This window comes from Hippichthys cyanospilos, chromosome 16 (genome assembly GCF_059441005.1).
Source record: "Hippichthys cyanospilos isolate Australia breed blue-spotted pipefish chromosome 16, RoL_Hcya_1.0, whole genome shotgun sequence".
Lineage (NCBI taxonomy): Eukaryota > Metazoa > Chordata > Actinopteri > Syngnathiformes > Syngnathidae > Hippichthys > Hippichthys cyanospilos.
Window position 1 is genome coordinate 10,748,732 of NC_142384.1, and position 15,767 is coordinate 10,764,498.

The 15,767-nt window shown below is 41.0% G+C and overlaps 1 protein-coding gene across 2 annotated transcripts in view; it reads right to left on the bottom strand.

Moving 5' to 3' along the window:
* The window catches only part of znf385c (zinc finger protein 385C), a 105,968-nt gene that overhangs the window by 30,949 nt on the left and 59,252 nt on the right, over positions 1-15,767 (bottom strand). The window contains exon 1 of one of the 2 annotated variants that reach the window (XM_088437312.1): positions 9,858-10,166. The exons of the other annotated variant lie outside the window; for it this stretch is intronic. Coding sequence (XP_088293438.1) covers positions 9,858-9,897 — 40 coding nt within the window. The 5' untranslated portion in view covers positions 9,898-10,166. Of the gene's footprint in view, positions 1-9,857; positions 10,167-15,767 lie in introns of those variants that run through there. 2 annotated transcript variants of the gene reach the window in all.

The following is a 15,767-nucleotide window of genomic DNA, read 5'->3' on the forward strand; positions in this document are numbered from 1 at the left end:
AGCTCCACCGAACGCCTGCACGCTCTCTGATAAGAGTCCATATCTGAGGGACTTGGACGCCACGTAGCGTAGCCTCGGCCGGTCACCTTGGTTGTTTTTCCCAACAGCATTATCGCCCTCGTGTCATGTTTTAGAGCTTTCAACGGGGGATGCAAGACTCCCACAATAGACATCCGTGAGGTACAGTAAATAGTGAAAACATAACCTGGCGATTCTTTGAAAGTGGAAGCACTGATTCTTTACCATTGTAGCTGAAAGTACAACATTTTGTGCAACATTTAACGCAATTACAAATGGAGATTGAAAAGAGCAGTAAGTCATTTAAAAAAAAAAACTTCCTAAAATTACTGCTAGAGCATTGAGTGCAGTAAAAAGGTTTTAGGAAATATCTATCAAGACCAGTTGCCAGCCAAATGTAGGGTACACATAGACGAACAAGCATTTCTACTCCCCAAAACACCTAAAGACAATTTGGAGTGTCCATTATACCGACCATGCATTTTTGGGGGGAAGAAGCCCATTCAGGCATAGGGAGACAATGCAAACTCCACACAGGATAGCCAAAATTGAAGCTGTGATCGCTGCACTAAAAGATTTTTAAAATTACAAAAAAGTAAAAATGTCATTGGTTTTATCTTCAAAAAAAAAATTGTGCAAAGTGTACTATGGGTCAGCTGAATCTCTATCTAATCAAACCCTAACCCTTATAAATTTAACTGAAATGTAAACATTAGTACCCTGATATCAACACAGCTATATATTGATATATTATCAGTCATTTGCCAAAATTCGTCAAAATACTGAATATCAGCACAAAGTGGTAGATAATCAATCTATTCCTTGCTTGGAATTGTTATTCATTCATATGATTCACCACAATAATAAAAGAAAATAGCAGGGGACATTATTATAAATACAGAAATAAAAGACACTATTTACGGGCGACTTCTAGTGTGGCCTATTATACACAGGTGTGCAGTATTCACAGGAATTTACGATACGGTCTTACCTCCACTTTTAACCAGCACTACTTTCTACCTGAAGTTGAGTCAGAGAATGCACATTATTAAATGAAGGTTAGTACATTCAAATTCAGGTGTGTAGTGGTACATTTTCCGATGTTGGGGGCAGGCCTAATCTTAAAGACTATTCGCCATGTAGAAAATGGAAGAAAGAGAAGATTGGGAAATGGAGGAACAGTGGTTGCGGTTCGGAGCTGGAGATAAGGGATTGTGGCATTAGGAAGTGGAGGATCAAAAATGTGGAACGCGAAAGCGGTGGTAAGGAAGTACAGATGAGAAAATTAAATCTTCGAAAGAAAACAATTTGCGTGTCTCTACTCCTCAACGGGTTTCGGCAAACATTATTCCGCTGAGATGCTCCAGGCGACGAGCAGGAAATAAAACTAACATCTTCTCCCTGCCGTCAGCTCAGCCCGCTGACAGACGACAAAGCGAGCTGTCGCCTCCGGCTGAAGAGTGGAACTCCTTATACGTCTCGGGGACGACGGCGACAAATGGTGTGTCTTTTTCGCGTGCCCCCGGCCCCTCAAGACTCCCCTGGAAACCTTGGAGGATCCCAAAGACAGATTAATCCTGATGCGAAGTTGCTGAAAGCTCCCCCGATATACTGACGCCGAGAATAAACTGCAGTGGGATTGATGAGCAGCCACAGGGCGGCCATCTTTTTTTAAGGGGCGCCGCCCTTGATTAAATCGGCATTATTTCAAATGGTGATTGGACGTACAGCGTCAGGCTCACACATATGCTAAGTAGCAAGGTGGAGTGTTTCTGTACATAGCACCTAGTTGGCAAAAGAAGATAGAAGATAAAGCACTCTGAGAAATTGTAAGCAATGCTTCTGAATTGTCCTTGAGCAAGACACCACGATGGCAATGAATGTGCGGGAATAATAAAGGGACATTGGAGCTGATGAATGGAACTGGGTGATGCAGACATTTTAACACATTTCTTTGGACCTCTTATGTCGCCTAATTGCAAGTTGAAGGTTCTTTGAAAGGCCATTTTCGTTTTATGCACTGAAGACATGAAAAGAAAGTTCAAGTGGGCTTTGGCCTTGATTACCTTGGCACTGGCGGAGAAGTTTAATGAAGAGAATATACTGGTTCAGTACAAGCTTCCTTACAGCTGTCGGGGCTAATGTAAAAACTGAAAATAAAGGCACTCTCATCTGACAAATCTTTGGGAACTTTTTCTTTTTCATACGAACGATCTCAATCAATTAGATCTTAGTTGCAAATTAGCTGTGATGAAGAATCAGTTTGATATCTACATCTGAGACGGCGCGTTTGCTCAAAATATCCGATACACCGATATACTGACCATTTTTGACAATAATTAAGGAACAGCTGTAGTAAATATGCAACTCAAGAGTAATGTGTATTCTAAATGTAATGTATGTATGCAGTAGTTGTTTGTAAAATTCCTAGAAAATCAGTGTTTTATTTGTAAAACAGGCCTGCGGGCTACCCATGTGTTCCTTGGGGGTCACCACTCACTTAAGACTCTTTTGTTTTTAAAAATTAAAGAAAAAAAAACCTTTCAATCTTTAAAAAAACACTAAACAGTAATGATTTTGTAAAAACATTGAGATTTTTTGAATGATTCCCCATTTTAAAATGTAACTGTTTTCATGTGTTTTTTTCATCACACAATTGGATTTTTCAGTTTTTTTTAACACCATTTAAAAACGGTAGCGATTTTGTAAGAATGTTAATGTTACATCTTAAACAAATGAGCTACGCATTGTTTTTTTTTTCCTTCTCATTTTCAAAATGCCGTATGTACAAAGAAATCGCCTTCACTGTGCGGTGTGATGTGCGAGATAACAAAAGCGCTTTGCTGACCTTTGGCTGACATACGCCAACACGGCGTGAGCTGGGTCGGGTGCGCCTGCCCGCCGAGACAAAGCGGATTGGACGGTAATCTGGCCTTAACTGCAGCGAGGGATCACAACACTCCAGACAACAGCGCTAATCAAGACACTGAGAGCACCACGGCGCCCACAATTACCTCTGATCATTGACTGGAAGGCGGCCAAAGCCTTGTTTCATTAAAGTCCCACAAAACAAATCCCAACATCAAATCCTTCACGAAAACCGATCACTGACTTTATATCAGGAACCTTTGCGGTTTTTGCTAAAACGCGACTGGTCTAAATCTGCGGAGCTGCTAAATCATCCTTGACGTGCGCCTCGGGCAAACACGTCTGCGAGGTCGGGGCTCCTCGCAGAACATCGGGGAGTATTTGAAGGCCCTTACCTCTCGTAGCTTTACTAATCTAATTCACACCTCCCGTGAGAGCAAGGGGGAGGAGGAGGGGAAACGCACATCTAAGGAGACAAATTGAACTCCTCTGGTCCAGAACATGATGGCGATGGGAAAGCTTCAGGATGAGAGCGGCATGGCGTGACGCCGCCGTTATCGCCTGATGCACGCGGGCCTCGTCACGGAAGAGACAAATTCAGCAACTGCTCAATAATGCTCTACACAGCCATAAAAGTGGTACATCACTAAATTCCGGTCATTTGATAGGTTTTTATATAGAATGTCTGTATATGAGATTTACGATTTCCATTGGGGTGTCAAACGTGAGGGGTTTCAAACCCAGGTCTAAAGCAATGATTAAGGATTCAAAAAATGCTTTGGATTTAAGTATGGGGTATGAGCCCAAACTTTGACTTCAACTGCTTGATGACAACTTGTTGTATGAGAAAGTTTCAAACCATAATTTCGAGACACTTAGCTTCTGCATGTATAGGACTTCAAGACTGGGTTGAGTTCTCAAATTAAGGTTTCAAACCAGGGTGAGTTCAAATTAGGAATAAGGTTCAATAAGGAATAAGGGATCTAGTGTTCCATGTTCATTTTCAAGAGAAGGTCATTAAAGGGACAGTGTGTAAGATTTAGACCGTTTTTCATTAAAAAGGAAAAAATTAAATGATTGTAAATTTCAATGTTCTTAATGACCAACCGTATGATTTAAATATAATCATAGTTCGAGTTATCATTAAATGATATCACATGGGGAGTGGCACTTCTCCAGAGGCGGCCATGTTTGTTATAGCTACAGACAATGGTAAATGCAGCATCAGCAGCACCTCCTGCTGTCCGTAATGAAAAAAATGGTCTGAATGTTACTCACGATCCCTTTAAGGCGTTAAATTAGGGCTTAAAAACAGGGTTAGGGCTTCAAAGGACAGTTGGCCTGACAAAGTAGAGTTCCATGACTGGGTTAAGGTGTCAAATTAAGGTTTCAAACCAGGGCTAGACTTCAAATTGGAATTGGAAGCTAAGAATAGGGTTTCAAGAGAATAAAGTGTTCAAACAAAGGATGGTAGCAAATGTAAATTTTAATGTTAGGGTTTGAAAGTTGGGGTTTCCAGGTTTGCATTTTAAAATTCAAGCTACAATTAAAGTTTTAAAATGTTTAAACTCAGGCTTTGTATCCCTGAAATAAAGTTCCAGTCATAAATGACGTTCACAAGTCTTAAAAATCTCAATTCTACCGCAAATGACACACACACTTAACTATTTCCTATTAGCGCCACCTGTGACGCTCCCGTCATCTCCATTCATTGCAATCCATTATTACGGGAAATATGCAGTGCGCTAATCAGATGGTATTCTTCTAAAAATATGAGGCAGTGGCGCAGCAGTAGCGAGTGAGTGGGGGTGGGGGGTGCAGCCGTGGCTAAAAAGACAACCTTATCAGCTTTTGCACGGAGGAGCTCGGAATGAAGGCGCTTGCTTCGATGAAAGAGGAAGCTTTCCGAAAGATAAGCCTCGTGTATACGTGAGCTAAGCTAAGCCTTCAGACGGGAGCTGGCGTGCCGTGGCCCGGGTGAACCATGAACGTTGTGTGTGAAAGGTACAGATGCAGAACAGGGACAGGAAAGTTGACCAGCTACCAACAAGGAGTAATAGAGATGGCAAAAAGAAACAGAGGTGCAGTATTATGATTATAAAAAAATGAACACTAGCCTTTGTTATACTGACACCAAAGCGGCATTTTCCCTTTGTGGTTGTACTGACTTTCGCGTAGAAACCTTTTCTGAAGCTAAAAATCTAAACGTCTTCTTCAAAACACCATTATGTATCTGTATGGAACATGGAAAGTACACAGTGAAAAAAATGTTTTGAGAAAGGCTGCAACACCCCTTTCGAGGCACTATTATTTTCCTTTGCTGTAATTTCCCTTTTATGGAGCCTTTTACCCTATCTGGAGCCGGGATTGAGCTTTCCGACCACTTTGAGAATGCACACATTTTTTGTTTCTTGTCAAAGGTATCATCGATACATGATGGTTTCACAAAAAAAAAAAAAAAATTCAGGGTAGTATTACAATGGAAGGGAAGCCGTAACATCCCCTTTCCCAGATCCGGATGTAGTTTCAAACAAATCAATGGGACTACGTGTGCTGCTGTTTTGGTTAGCAGCAGAACAGCTCAAGCTTTCAATTCTTTTGTTGCAACTGAATATATGAGATAATTATAATTTTCAAGCATTTGTCTCATCTTTTCACATCCTTCCACTCGATCTCCTTTAGGTCTCTTTTGTTTGCTGAAGTCAAGGTCGGTGCTTCAAGCTAGGGAATTGGTGCCCACTCGACACTCAAAGACACGGATCACAAGCGATGTGTTCAGGAGCATCAGGAAACGTGATATGTTACCGTACTTTGCCTTCAAGGCCTGCGTCTTTAGCCTTAGCACCAGAGGATAAGTGACTGTGCGTACTGTATGTGTGTGTGTGTGCTTGTATTGTGTGTTTTGTGGGAGGCAAGGGGGGGGTACAACGAGAGACCATTACTCATGTTGTCAGAGCCCCCCACTGGGCCTCGCACATTCGAGTGTATGGCTCCCGGCATCCAGAAGCCGTCACTTCAGCAACATGCGGGCCAATCAAGGAGAGACGTCACTTCAGACCAATGACTTCAACTGTCACTCACAAACACCTCTTTCTCACCCCCAAAACAAAAACGAGGGAGGAGGGGAGATTGATCAGTGGAGTGGACCCCAGGGGGCACCAGGGGTCACGTATGAAGAATGAATGCAAAGATATGAAATTTTCACCGCTTTACAGTGGCTACATAAAGACTCAGTAATTATCAACAGCACCAAACATCAGAGGCTGCTGATGAGTTTCCAAGACAAAAAATAACTGCCGTCACCTGCAAGATTCTTTTGTCTCAACGGGGACGCGAGAAGCCATCAAACCAACGGAGACGTGTGACAATAGCAACACCTCCAGCATTTGGATATCAAAAGATAAGACAAGAAAAGAACGTGTTTTAAGGTACAGCACTTCAGTCTCGGTGACAATAATATGAAATGCTTCATTCTTATGATTATGCTGAATATTTTATTTTTGGTAAGACGCTGCAAACGCTGCGGAGATGACACACACCGACAAAAGCTAACACAATTTGACTGCAGAGCTGTTTGTCGAGCTAATAAAACTGTGTGTGTGTGCGTGCGTGTGTTTATGCGTGTGTGAGCAGCCACCTTCACGCCTCGGGCCCAACGACGATGAACGTCGAGGCTCGGTAGGTTCATCCATCATCCAGCATCGCATCTGATTCTGTGTGTTTATGTGTGTGCGTGTGGGTACGTGCGTGTGCACTTTTATACTATGTATACACATACACACACACAGTCACATTTCCAGCCAAAATGTCCCCGCAAAGAAAAATGATACTGCAGTTAAAAAAGTGTGCTGTCATAGATTGCGCCATGTACAGATATTGTCGATAGACAAATACATACATACAAACACAAAGTTAAAGTAGATTGTGGCTCATAAAGACAAAAAAAAGATGTCAAGCGTTGCATCACATACAATAAGAAAAACACACACCCACACGCAAACAAGTTTAGGTGGATAAGCCACATAAACGTAGAAAAACCAGCATACACCCATACACTAATACAAACCGTAAACATGAGTTGTCGCATAATGATAGAAAAACAAGACCAAACACATTCAGTAGAAACGCAGCATCGAGATACATCTATTACATGTAGACAAAAGGATAACAACATATGCACACCGTAAAAAATAAGGAATACCATAAAATAAGAAAAAAAAAGAACGCCCACACACAGTAACAATAGTGGTCTCGCCAGGATTGTGTTGTGCCCCATACAGGTAGAAAGACAAGAACGTAAGCACACTGAATGTGGGATGTACCACATTCAGATCAAAAGACAAGAACACACATATTCAAGGTAAAGGTGAAATTACACTACAAAGTGAAAACATACATGATGCATGTTTTTGAAGGAGTAAACTGTAACCTTAAAAGTGACCATATACTTCTATTATTTTTTCATAAAATACAATGCATATTTTAAAACTGCATGCACCTAAGTGCTGATATTTTATTTGTCCACATGGAGTTGCCATCCTCGCGATATCTTAGAGCTGCACAATTAATCGAATTTTAATCACGATCGCGATATTGGCTGCCACGATTAATGCAGCTGATCCTCGGCGATATTATCATTTAAAAAGTCATCTATGTAACGTGTTAAATCCAGCACTTTGTCATTCTACCACCAGGGGTCAATGTTTCCTCATGTTTACATGTCAAAAGCTTATGCTTTTCTTACCCTAATATATTATTTACATGTGTGAAATTGCATGGAGTTTCTCACCTGTTTCCTAATATATACCGTGCTCGTGTGTCAATTGATACCCATTTTGAAAAATTGGCCAAAAATTTGAATACATTCCGTTGAAAATGACCGAAAATGACATTTTGACTGCTAATTGATTAAACTTGGCTTAAAAGTAAACAATATGCTTGGCTCTAAGTAGGTTTAGACATCTTTTTTTCCTTTCTTGGTTTTCACTCAGCAAGTAAGTTAATTATCAACTTTATTTATTTTTGCGTACTATTATTATTTGTAAGTATCAAGCCTTGAAGCCTTGTTTATTTATATCCTGCCTGTTTAAAAAAAGGGCAATAAATACATGTTTGACAAAATGATGATTAATATTCGTGATTTCTATATTGACCAAAATAATCGTAATTATTATTTTGGCTATAATTGTGCAGTCCTTCTATACCAGTGACTGAATGTGTGTGACTTTAAAAGACGGAACCAGGCCTACTGACTCAAGTATGAGTCAGCGAATGAGAGTGTTGCTGAGTGCTAACATGCTAAACATTTAGCCAATCCGTGTAGAGTGACTCATCGCCAATCGTGTCAAACTACAGGTGTTTGGAAAAATCGGACGAAAGAGTCAATGATATAGTGACGCCATAAAACGTGAAGCGTGACGTGGGTCGATTCTAACTCAATTGTTATCCAAAAGCCTTTAATTAAAAATAACAGTATATTGTAGCATTCCTGTGCTTTTAAGAGGCGTGGCTAGTGCTGGTCCATCCGTGATGGGCATTTTTAGGCAACAAAGCTTTCTCCTGGTTTAAATCAGCGTCTAGACGTGTTAATCGTGAAGAAAAGTTCAGCGAGTCAAGTAATACGTCATCTTAAGTCCGCTCATTTGCCGCTGAGCTCTCTCACAGGCCTGCTAGTAATGCTAAACCCCCACCCACCCGTGTAATTAGCTCTGATTGAGCCCGAGACCCATGTTTAGAGCAGATTACCCTCCCCGATCAAGGAGAAGATGGAGAATGGCACCCACTCCCCGAGGGACAGGCCTGTAATCAGGCCTCCCGCAGCCCGTCAAGTCTGATGCCTGCCTTAAGGGGTGGCACCCGCCCCCAAGTCCCACCCTTTCGAAAAAAATCAAATAAAAATCAGTATTTGTTTGGCAGGTTCCCCAAAACGGACTTAACGACACAAAATCAAGCGCTCTTGTTTGACTGCTCGCGTCGACGGCGGCAGCGGCGTCCATTTGCAAAGCGTCGCAGGCCCGACGAAGCCCTGAAAATCGACAGACGCTTTCAGTAGGAATTCGTCACGGGCCAAACGAGACCATTCTTCCAGGGGAAATTGGACAATTTTTTGCTGGTGTTTCATGAGAGTATAAAGACAAAAAGGCCTAGGGAACAAATATTCACCTTTGTTGTCTCAAGGGTCACCTTGTGTCAACAAAAGGCAAATAAAAAAGCAGTTTTGAATCCACGTGAGATTTCCATTGTCAGAATCATATGAGTTATTTTCAGATTTTCAAATATTATATATTTATCCTTAAAACATTGCCATTGTTCAGTATTAACAGTCAATTAATCAGTCAATTAATGAATTAAAACATCTTTTCTTATTTTCAGCACAAGTTGTTTGAAAAAAACAAATGCACAAAGACACATTACAAATTGTAATTTGTCTAATTTGTGCAACAACATTTTTAATGTATCAATTTATTTGCATAAAAAAACAGTTCAATGTTTTAATGTGGGGGGGGGGGAAGGACCAACTGGTGAATGGGAATTTTACGGGCAAGGTTTTTCAAAAAATATGATTTTTAATCATCTTTATTTCATATATATGAAATATTTTTAATGATCAATTTAATGTGCAGTCAATGTGATATAGTGGATTTTTTTCATTAGGGATAAATGGTAAGTGTAATATAGTGACTGATCGTTTCTATATTTATTGATAATTTTATGGGCCAGTGACTTTATCTGAGAATTTTTAGCGGATGACCATAAGCATCATTTCAATATTTTATATACTTTCTATATTATATTCAAACTGAATGGAGGATAAAGTTGCTGCGGCAGCTCATGAGGAGGTGGATGTTATCCGCTCTCTTCAACATCGCAATGAATTTATCCCAATTGAAACAAGTGTTTGTTAAATAGTATCCACTCAAGGGACTTTTTTGTGTGTTTACATTTTTAATAATTAAGAGCGTGGGACTTACCGATGAGCATGGCGTTGTCGTGCCTGTGTGTCACTCGCATGTACTTCACCGCCTCCGCGGGGAGCACAGGTGTTTACAGAAACCTTCCCGCCTAGTGTCGGAGCGTCCCCTCCCGGGTTTGATGTATCCGTGCCGCGACGACCGCCCCCCCGCTACTCCTATTGGTGTCCGATCCCTGGGAATTCAGCGCCGTATCCTCAGTTAAAATCCCTCCTGCCGTTGCTTGCTGCTCGTCTGGGCTTGACGGACGCGAGGAATGAATGAGGCGGAAGAGAGGAAAAGAGCGGAACAGCCCAGACCTCCGCTCCCTCGCTCTCTCTCTCTCTGACTCCCCTTGCTTTCCCGCTTTCTCCCTCTCTGCCCAACTCGATACCTGGACAGCACTACAGATGACAAATGACAATATTATGAGCATTTAGCCTAATTTCTACCTTTTTTTGGCAGTTACTACGCCACCATTTCCACCGTTAAAAGCTGTTAAGGTTCATATGTAAAACTACAGTGTAATACTACGATGTAATGCCACAATGTCTCGCCATGATGTCTTATCATGATGTATTGCCTCAATGTAACACCACAACAATGCAACACTGTAATGCAATGTTTCGATGCGACATTATGATGATATTTAGTGGAGTATCACTTCGATGTTTACAACATGAGCTAAAGCTACAAAGCATCACTAAAGTGCGATGCAAGACGTAAAGTCATGACGTGACCACAATATAATACAATGTAACACGACAAAGTAAGGTTACTATGTAACGGTACAAAGGAATGTTATGATATGATACCGTGATGTTAGCACTATAACATCAACTAGAGCTATGACGTTACGGTAAAATGTGACACGACAGCATCATGACGTGATGCCACAATGTAATATCGCATTGTGACACCAAAATCTAAGTTTATTTATTTAGCCCTGAAACACCACAGTCTCAAAGGGCTTCATGGGTGAAAAGGAAATCATACAGAACATCAGAAATACACAATGGCATCCCCTAAACAAAGTGCCCAGAAGAGGAAGGAAAAACTCAGAACCTCATCTGGAGAAAATGAGAAACCTTCAAAAGGGACCACAGGTGGGAGGAGCCTCCTTCCAGTCTTAACAGGTTGCACTAGATGCTAGGAATAAAACATATTGTCTAACTAGATCTATTTAGTGAACTAACTCAACTATGTAACTCCACAATGTAATGATAGCATGTCACACCCAAAAGCAACATCAAAATGCATGTAGGATGAAATATTATGAAGTAACACTAAGATGTTAGAGCTATGATGTAACATTATGATGTGATGTCTCAACGTATGCCACAATGTTAGTCTTGTGATGTAGCTCTACGATGTAATGCTACAGTGTACCTTTAATATGTAATGCTATGATTCAACGTTACATTAGAAATAAGATTCAGCGTTAGGATGTAACGCCACAATGTAACATTATGATGTAATGTTATCATGTAACACAAAGGTAGATGTAATGCTACAAAATTAATTTAATATAATGACGTGACATTACGTTGTAACTCGATAACGTCACCATCTAAGGCCATGGTATATTGGCACGGTATAACGGCATGGCATAACCACAATTTAATGTCAGTGTGATGCCACACTGCCACTATGCCACTTCACTCTATGACTCACACTGCAAACGCCATGCTACAATGTCACAGCATGGTCAAAGCCCAACGATGTCGCGCTACAAAGCAGAGACGGTGTTCTATAATACCACACTCTTATGTCTATGATGCCACGCTTGACTCAGAATCCATTCAAACTTTAAATAGCGGGAAGGCAAAAACCGGCACAATCGAAAAACTAGCGCGCAGTTCCGCGTTCGGCCTTTATTGACATCAAGGCAGCCGTGCCGTGTGTGTATGAGTGTGTGCGCGCACATGACAAGCATCTGCAGGCAGAGCAAATACGAGCAACGATTTTGTGCTCTTCTTTTAAGATGCATCACTCAATGACACACATTGAAGGAGTGTTTGATTTCTGTTTGTTCATATGCTTTGCTCATATGCACTCATATGCTTGTTTGTTTGTGTGCGTGTGTGTTATTCTATTGCTGAAGAGCTTTGGTGCAATGCTGAGCTGTCCTGGAGCCCTGCCAGGGCATCAAGGGTGCTATCAGGAACTTAATTACAGCGTTAAATGTCTCCCTCTCCGCCTCTCCATGCATTGGCTTCCTCTTTGCTCCAGCTTTGTCTGCTCCAAGTGTGCTGTACATCCATCTCACTCTTCGTCTTCTATCTTTTTTTTTTTTCCTTTTTCCGTTGGCTGTGGCGAGAAGGCCTCTCGGCAGTTGCCAACATCCAGAAATAACAATCTGGATTTGTCACCAATCACCATTGTATCCAGGAGTTGTGATCGTTATTCCATCTTCCTGTCCCGCACCTCAGAAGACATCAATTCAGTACACACTAAGAATTGAACGAACCGTTGGTGTCCAAGTACTTTTGGCATGATAACGTCTCGTCAATAAAGGACAAGGGTTTCTGTGATTGGTGTCATGAACTTTAGCTTTTCACTATGATCACAGAGTGAAGGTCGTGACAACCAAATTAACCAGATGGGTACTTGTTAGTGGTAACACTGAATAAAGATGTAGACTGGTGGCTAGCTAGCCACCAACTTATCTTGTTTCTCTGTTATACTCATGACGTGATGAAAAACCAGGTTATTAATCGTGTTTGTTACGTTTATTAGTGGTTGATTTAAGGTTGAATAAATGAGATTTAATTCTGCCTTAATGCGGCCTTTCTGTTAGCTACAGTACCCCCACAAGCCTCTCATCTTCCTTTGGGCTGCGCTGTATTTTCCCCTTTTTGGCTCAATAAAAAGCAGTGAAGCGTTGACGTCCATTATGTTGCCGCCGCCACTGCTGGGGTGAATCACAACTGAAGTACAAAGAAAATCCAATCATCCCAGCGTTCGCCGGTCATCTCGTTTCACGGCTATGAGAAACAACAACTCAGCAGAGCAAATAAAGGGCGTCTTTGGTTGTTAACAGCGAGAGGATCCAGCCGGTTCGGGTTGCCGAGAGCCAAGTATCTACGGTGAGCTGAGAAGGTCAAGCTGTCACGCCGCAGTCAAGTCTGGATAAGTAGTGTTCAACGAGTTCATTAGTTTTGGGATGTTACTGCCTGACTATGCTAAATCTTTGGATACATTGGAACGTTCGCTGATGCCCTAAAAGAATTTGGGTTTTGTTTTGTTGTTCATACTCTCTCTCATGTGAATTTTTGCTTTTGTATTCTGGTTTTACTACCAGCAGGCTTTTGTTTGTTTGCTCTTCTTGGCTTTACCATGTCAATATTTTTCTATAGAATTGTTTATTTATTTATTTATTTTGTTTAGATGAATCAAGGCACTATTGATGTTGATAACCAATTTGTAATGAGAGTGCTCCACTTCATGTTTTCTACTGTTTTGGCAATAGAAGAGTAATTTTGTAAGGTAAGGTTGGTTTGATAATACAAGCATTTTTCACTGTTTCCATCATAAATGGTCACAAAATATTCAAATTACCTGGACTAGTTGATTTTTTTTTTTTTTTTAATTTGCTTGAACTGTTTTCATAGATGCTACATCGGTCACACATGAATAAACATGTTTTCACCGTTTCCCTGGGTTACAGCCATATTTGACTCATGGATGGGTATCTGATTCAATTTCCTTGACTTTGTAAATGTGAAAAAAAAATTCCGAGTTGTATAGTTATTTTTCATTTTATTTTGTGGAATTCGAGCTATTTCAAGCTGCGATGTCAATGTCATGAAAGCTGAAGGGCACCCTCGAAATATGGCAATGTCTTTATCGTTCTGACGCCTATTGCGCTTCCCTGATGGTCAAACAGCAGCACGCACTGTAGAAGCCTCAGTGAAGTTTGCTTTGCAATATGCAACGTGATGAAAAGTGTGACCAAAGTGAGTCGTATTTGATGCCTTTAAGAGATTTTAAATTCCTTTAGTCCAAAAACCACGCCTTGGAAATTTCCAGCGTATTTCCAAACAAGGGATTGATAGTTGCAGCCTGATTAGTTGGCAAACTAGGATTGGTGAATTGACTTCTTGTATGGTTCTACACAATTTAACTCAACAGTAAAAATTCAAAAATTCACCATGAGCCCAACCATGTGTTCTGACTGACATGACTGACATTTCCGAAGTTCCAGTGTTTTTCATCTGACTTCCTCGGTTTTGTCCTTCCAATGCGCTGCTTAAATGGCAAGTAACCATCCATCATTTCCTCTTGAAAATATGGCGCATCAACCCAAACAGCAACTACCCTGAAAAGCTTCAGAACCTCGGAGCGAAACAGCTCGACCTAACTGACTAACTTAACAAAGTGACAGGAAGACTGACAGCGGCTTGCATGAGCACTAAACACAGGCCAAAGTAAACTCGAGAGTGACAGACACTAATGGGAGACAGATGGCACCTGAATGCAACACTCACACTATTGTTTGCCCTGCATTACTGACACGTTCTTGTGTCTGAAATCGATATATACCATATTTCCTAGCGTATACTGGCCAAGGGGTGTTTATTTACGCAAAGGCAGAGAGTCGAGCACCTGTGATGTATACTAATGAGGATTTAAGGCATCTGCCTCACACTGAAAAGTAGATCTAGTTTTTTTTTGTAGGTTGAAATTCTGATCTGCTTTTTGTTTGAAATCTAGGGTAAACAGCGCCATCTCAAGGTATTAAGATCAAGGAAATTTTGTGTGCAATGGTTGTCATTTGTATCTCAGGGCACATCATGCGTTGTATGCTATGGTTAGCTAGCTTAGCAATCTACAGTACGACATACGCGTATGATACAATTTAAAACACAAAGCAACAAGTATCATGTAAATTTAACACACTGTTTTGAATTTAAACTAATGAACTTGGGCACATGAAGTGAACCCAACAACACGACACCTCATACACTATAGCTAGCTAGCGATTTACAACATACTTGTATTATAAGATTCACAATACAAGTCACTTCCATGATGCAACGTTATTACACCATTGTGAATTTTCCTTGCAAATGAACAAGGTATCCACATATCTATCGCTTGTATTTACCTTAAAACACAAGGCAAAGAAGTTCAGCTATGATGCTAACTGTCGCCTACATTTATTAATGCCACAATGTTCATTTGGGCACATCTAATATGTTGTTTTGCTCAAATCATTCTTCAGCCTTTTATTAATAAACAACATAAAGAGCATCCATTGGCAACTTAGTACCTCAATTGAATTCCAGCTCCAGCAATCCCTCAGTGATAAGTTGCTAATAAAGCCATGTTGGGTGCGGTGGTATTTGTTGTTGTTTTTTTAATCGTGATAATGTATTACAGCGTTGGATGAGATGGCAAGTAAATAAGTGAAATGATTCATGGGCTGGCAAGACGGGTTGGTTTCTCCGACATAATGTGTTGATGCAGAGAGACTTGCCCTGTTTACATAAGAGCCCCAATGTGGTGGGCGAGTGCAGCCAACTGTTCCAAATATAAACCTGGAAGATTCTTCTATGAATGGAAATATACGCTAGACATTAGTCACATCCGCACCTCCACATTTAGCATCGCGAGTATGTGTCCGTATATGCGCGCAGGTATTGGGACAGGAAGTGAAAAGGCAAGACAATCAAGCATCATTGCCCCACATGACTTTACAGTAAGACAAACAAAGAGAATAGATTGTGTGTGCCTGTGGGAGAGCGAGAGAGAGAGAGAGAGAGAGAGAGAGAGAGAGAGAGAGAGAGAGAGAGAGAACGCTGTTGGATTCCCTCACATCAATAATTCATCAATGAGTTTTGTCAACTGGGGTTCACAAGTGGATAAGGATGATAAGGAGGTGGAGTCAACCTGCTGAGGAGCGCCATAAGAGATGTTCTCAAGCTG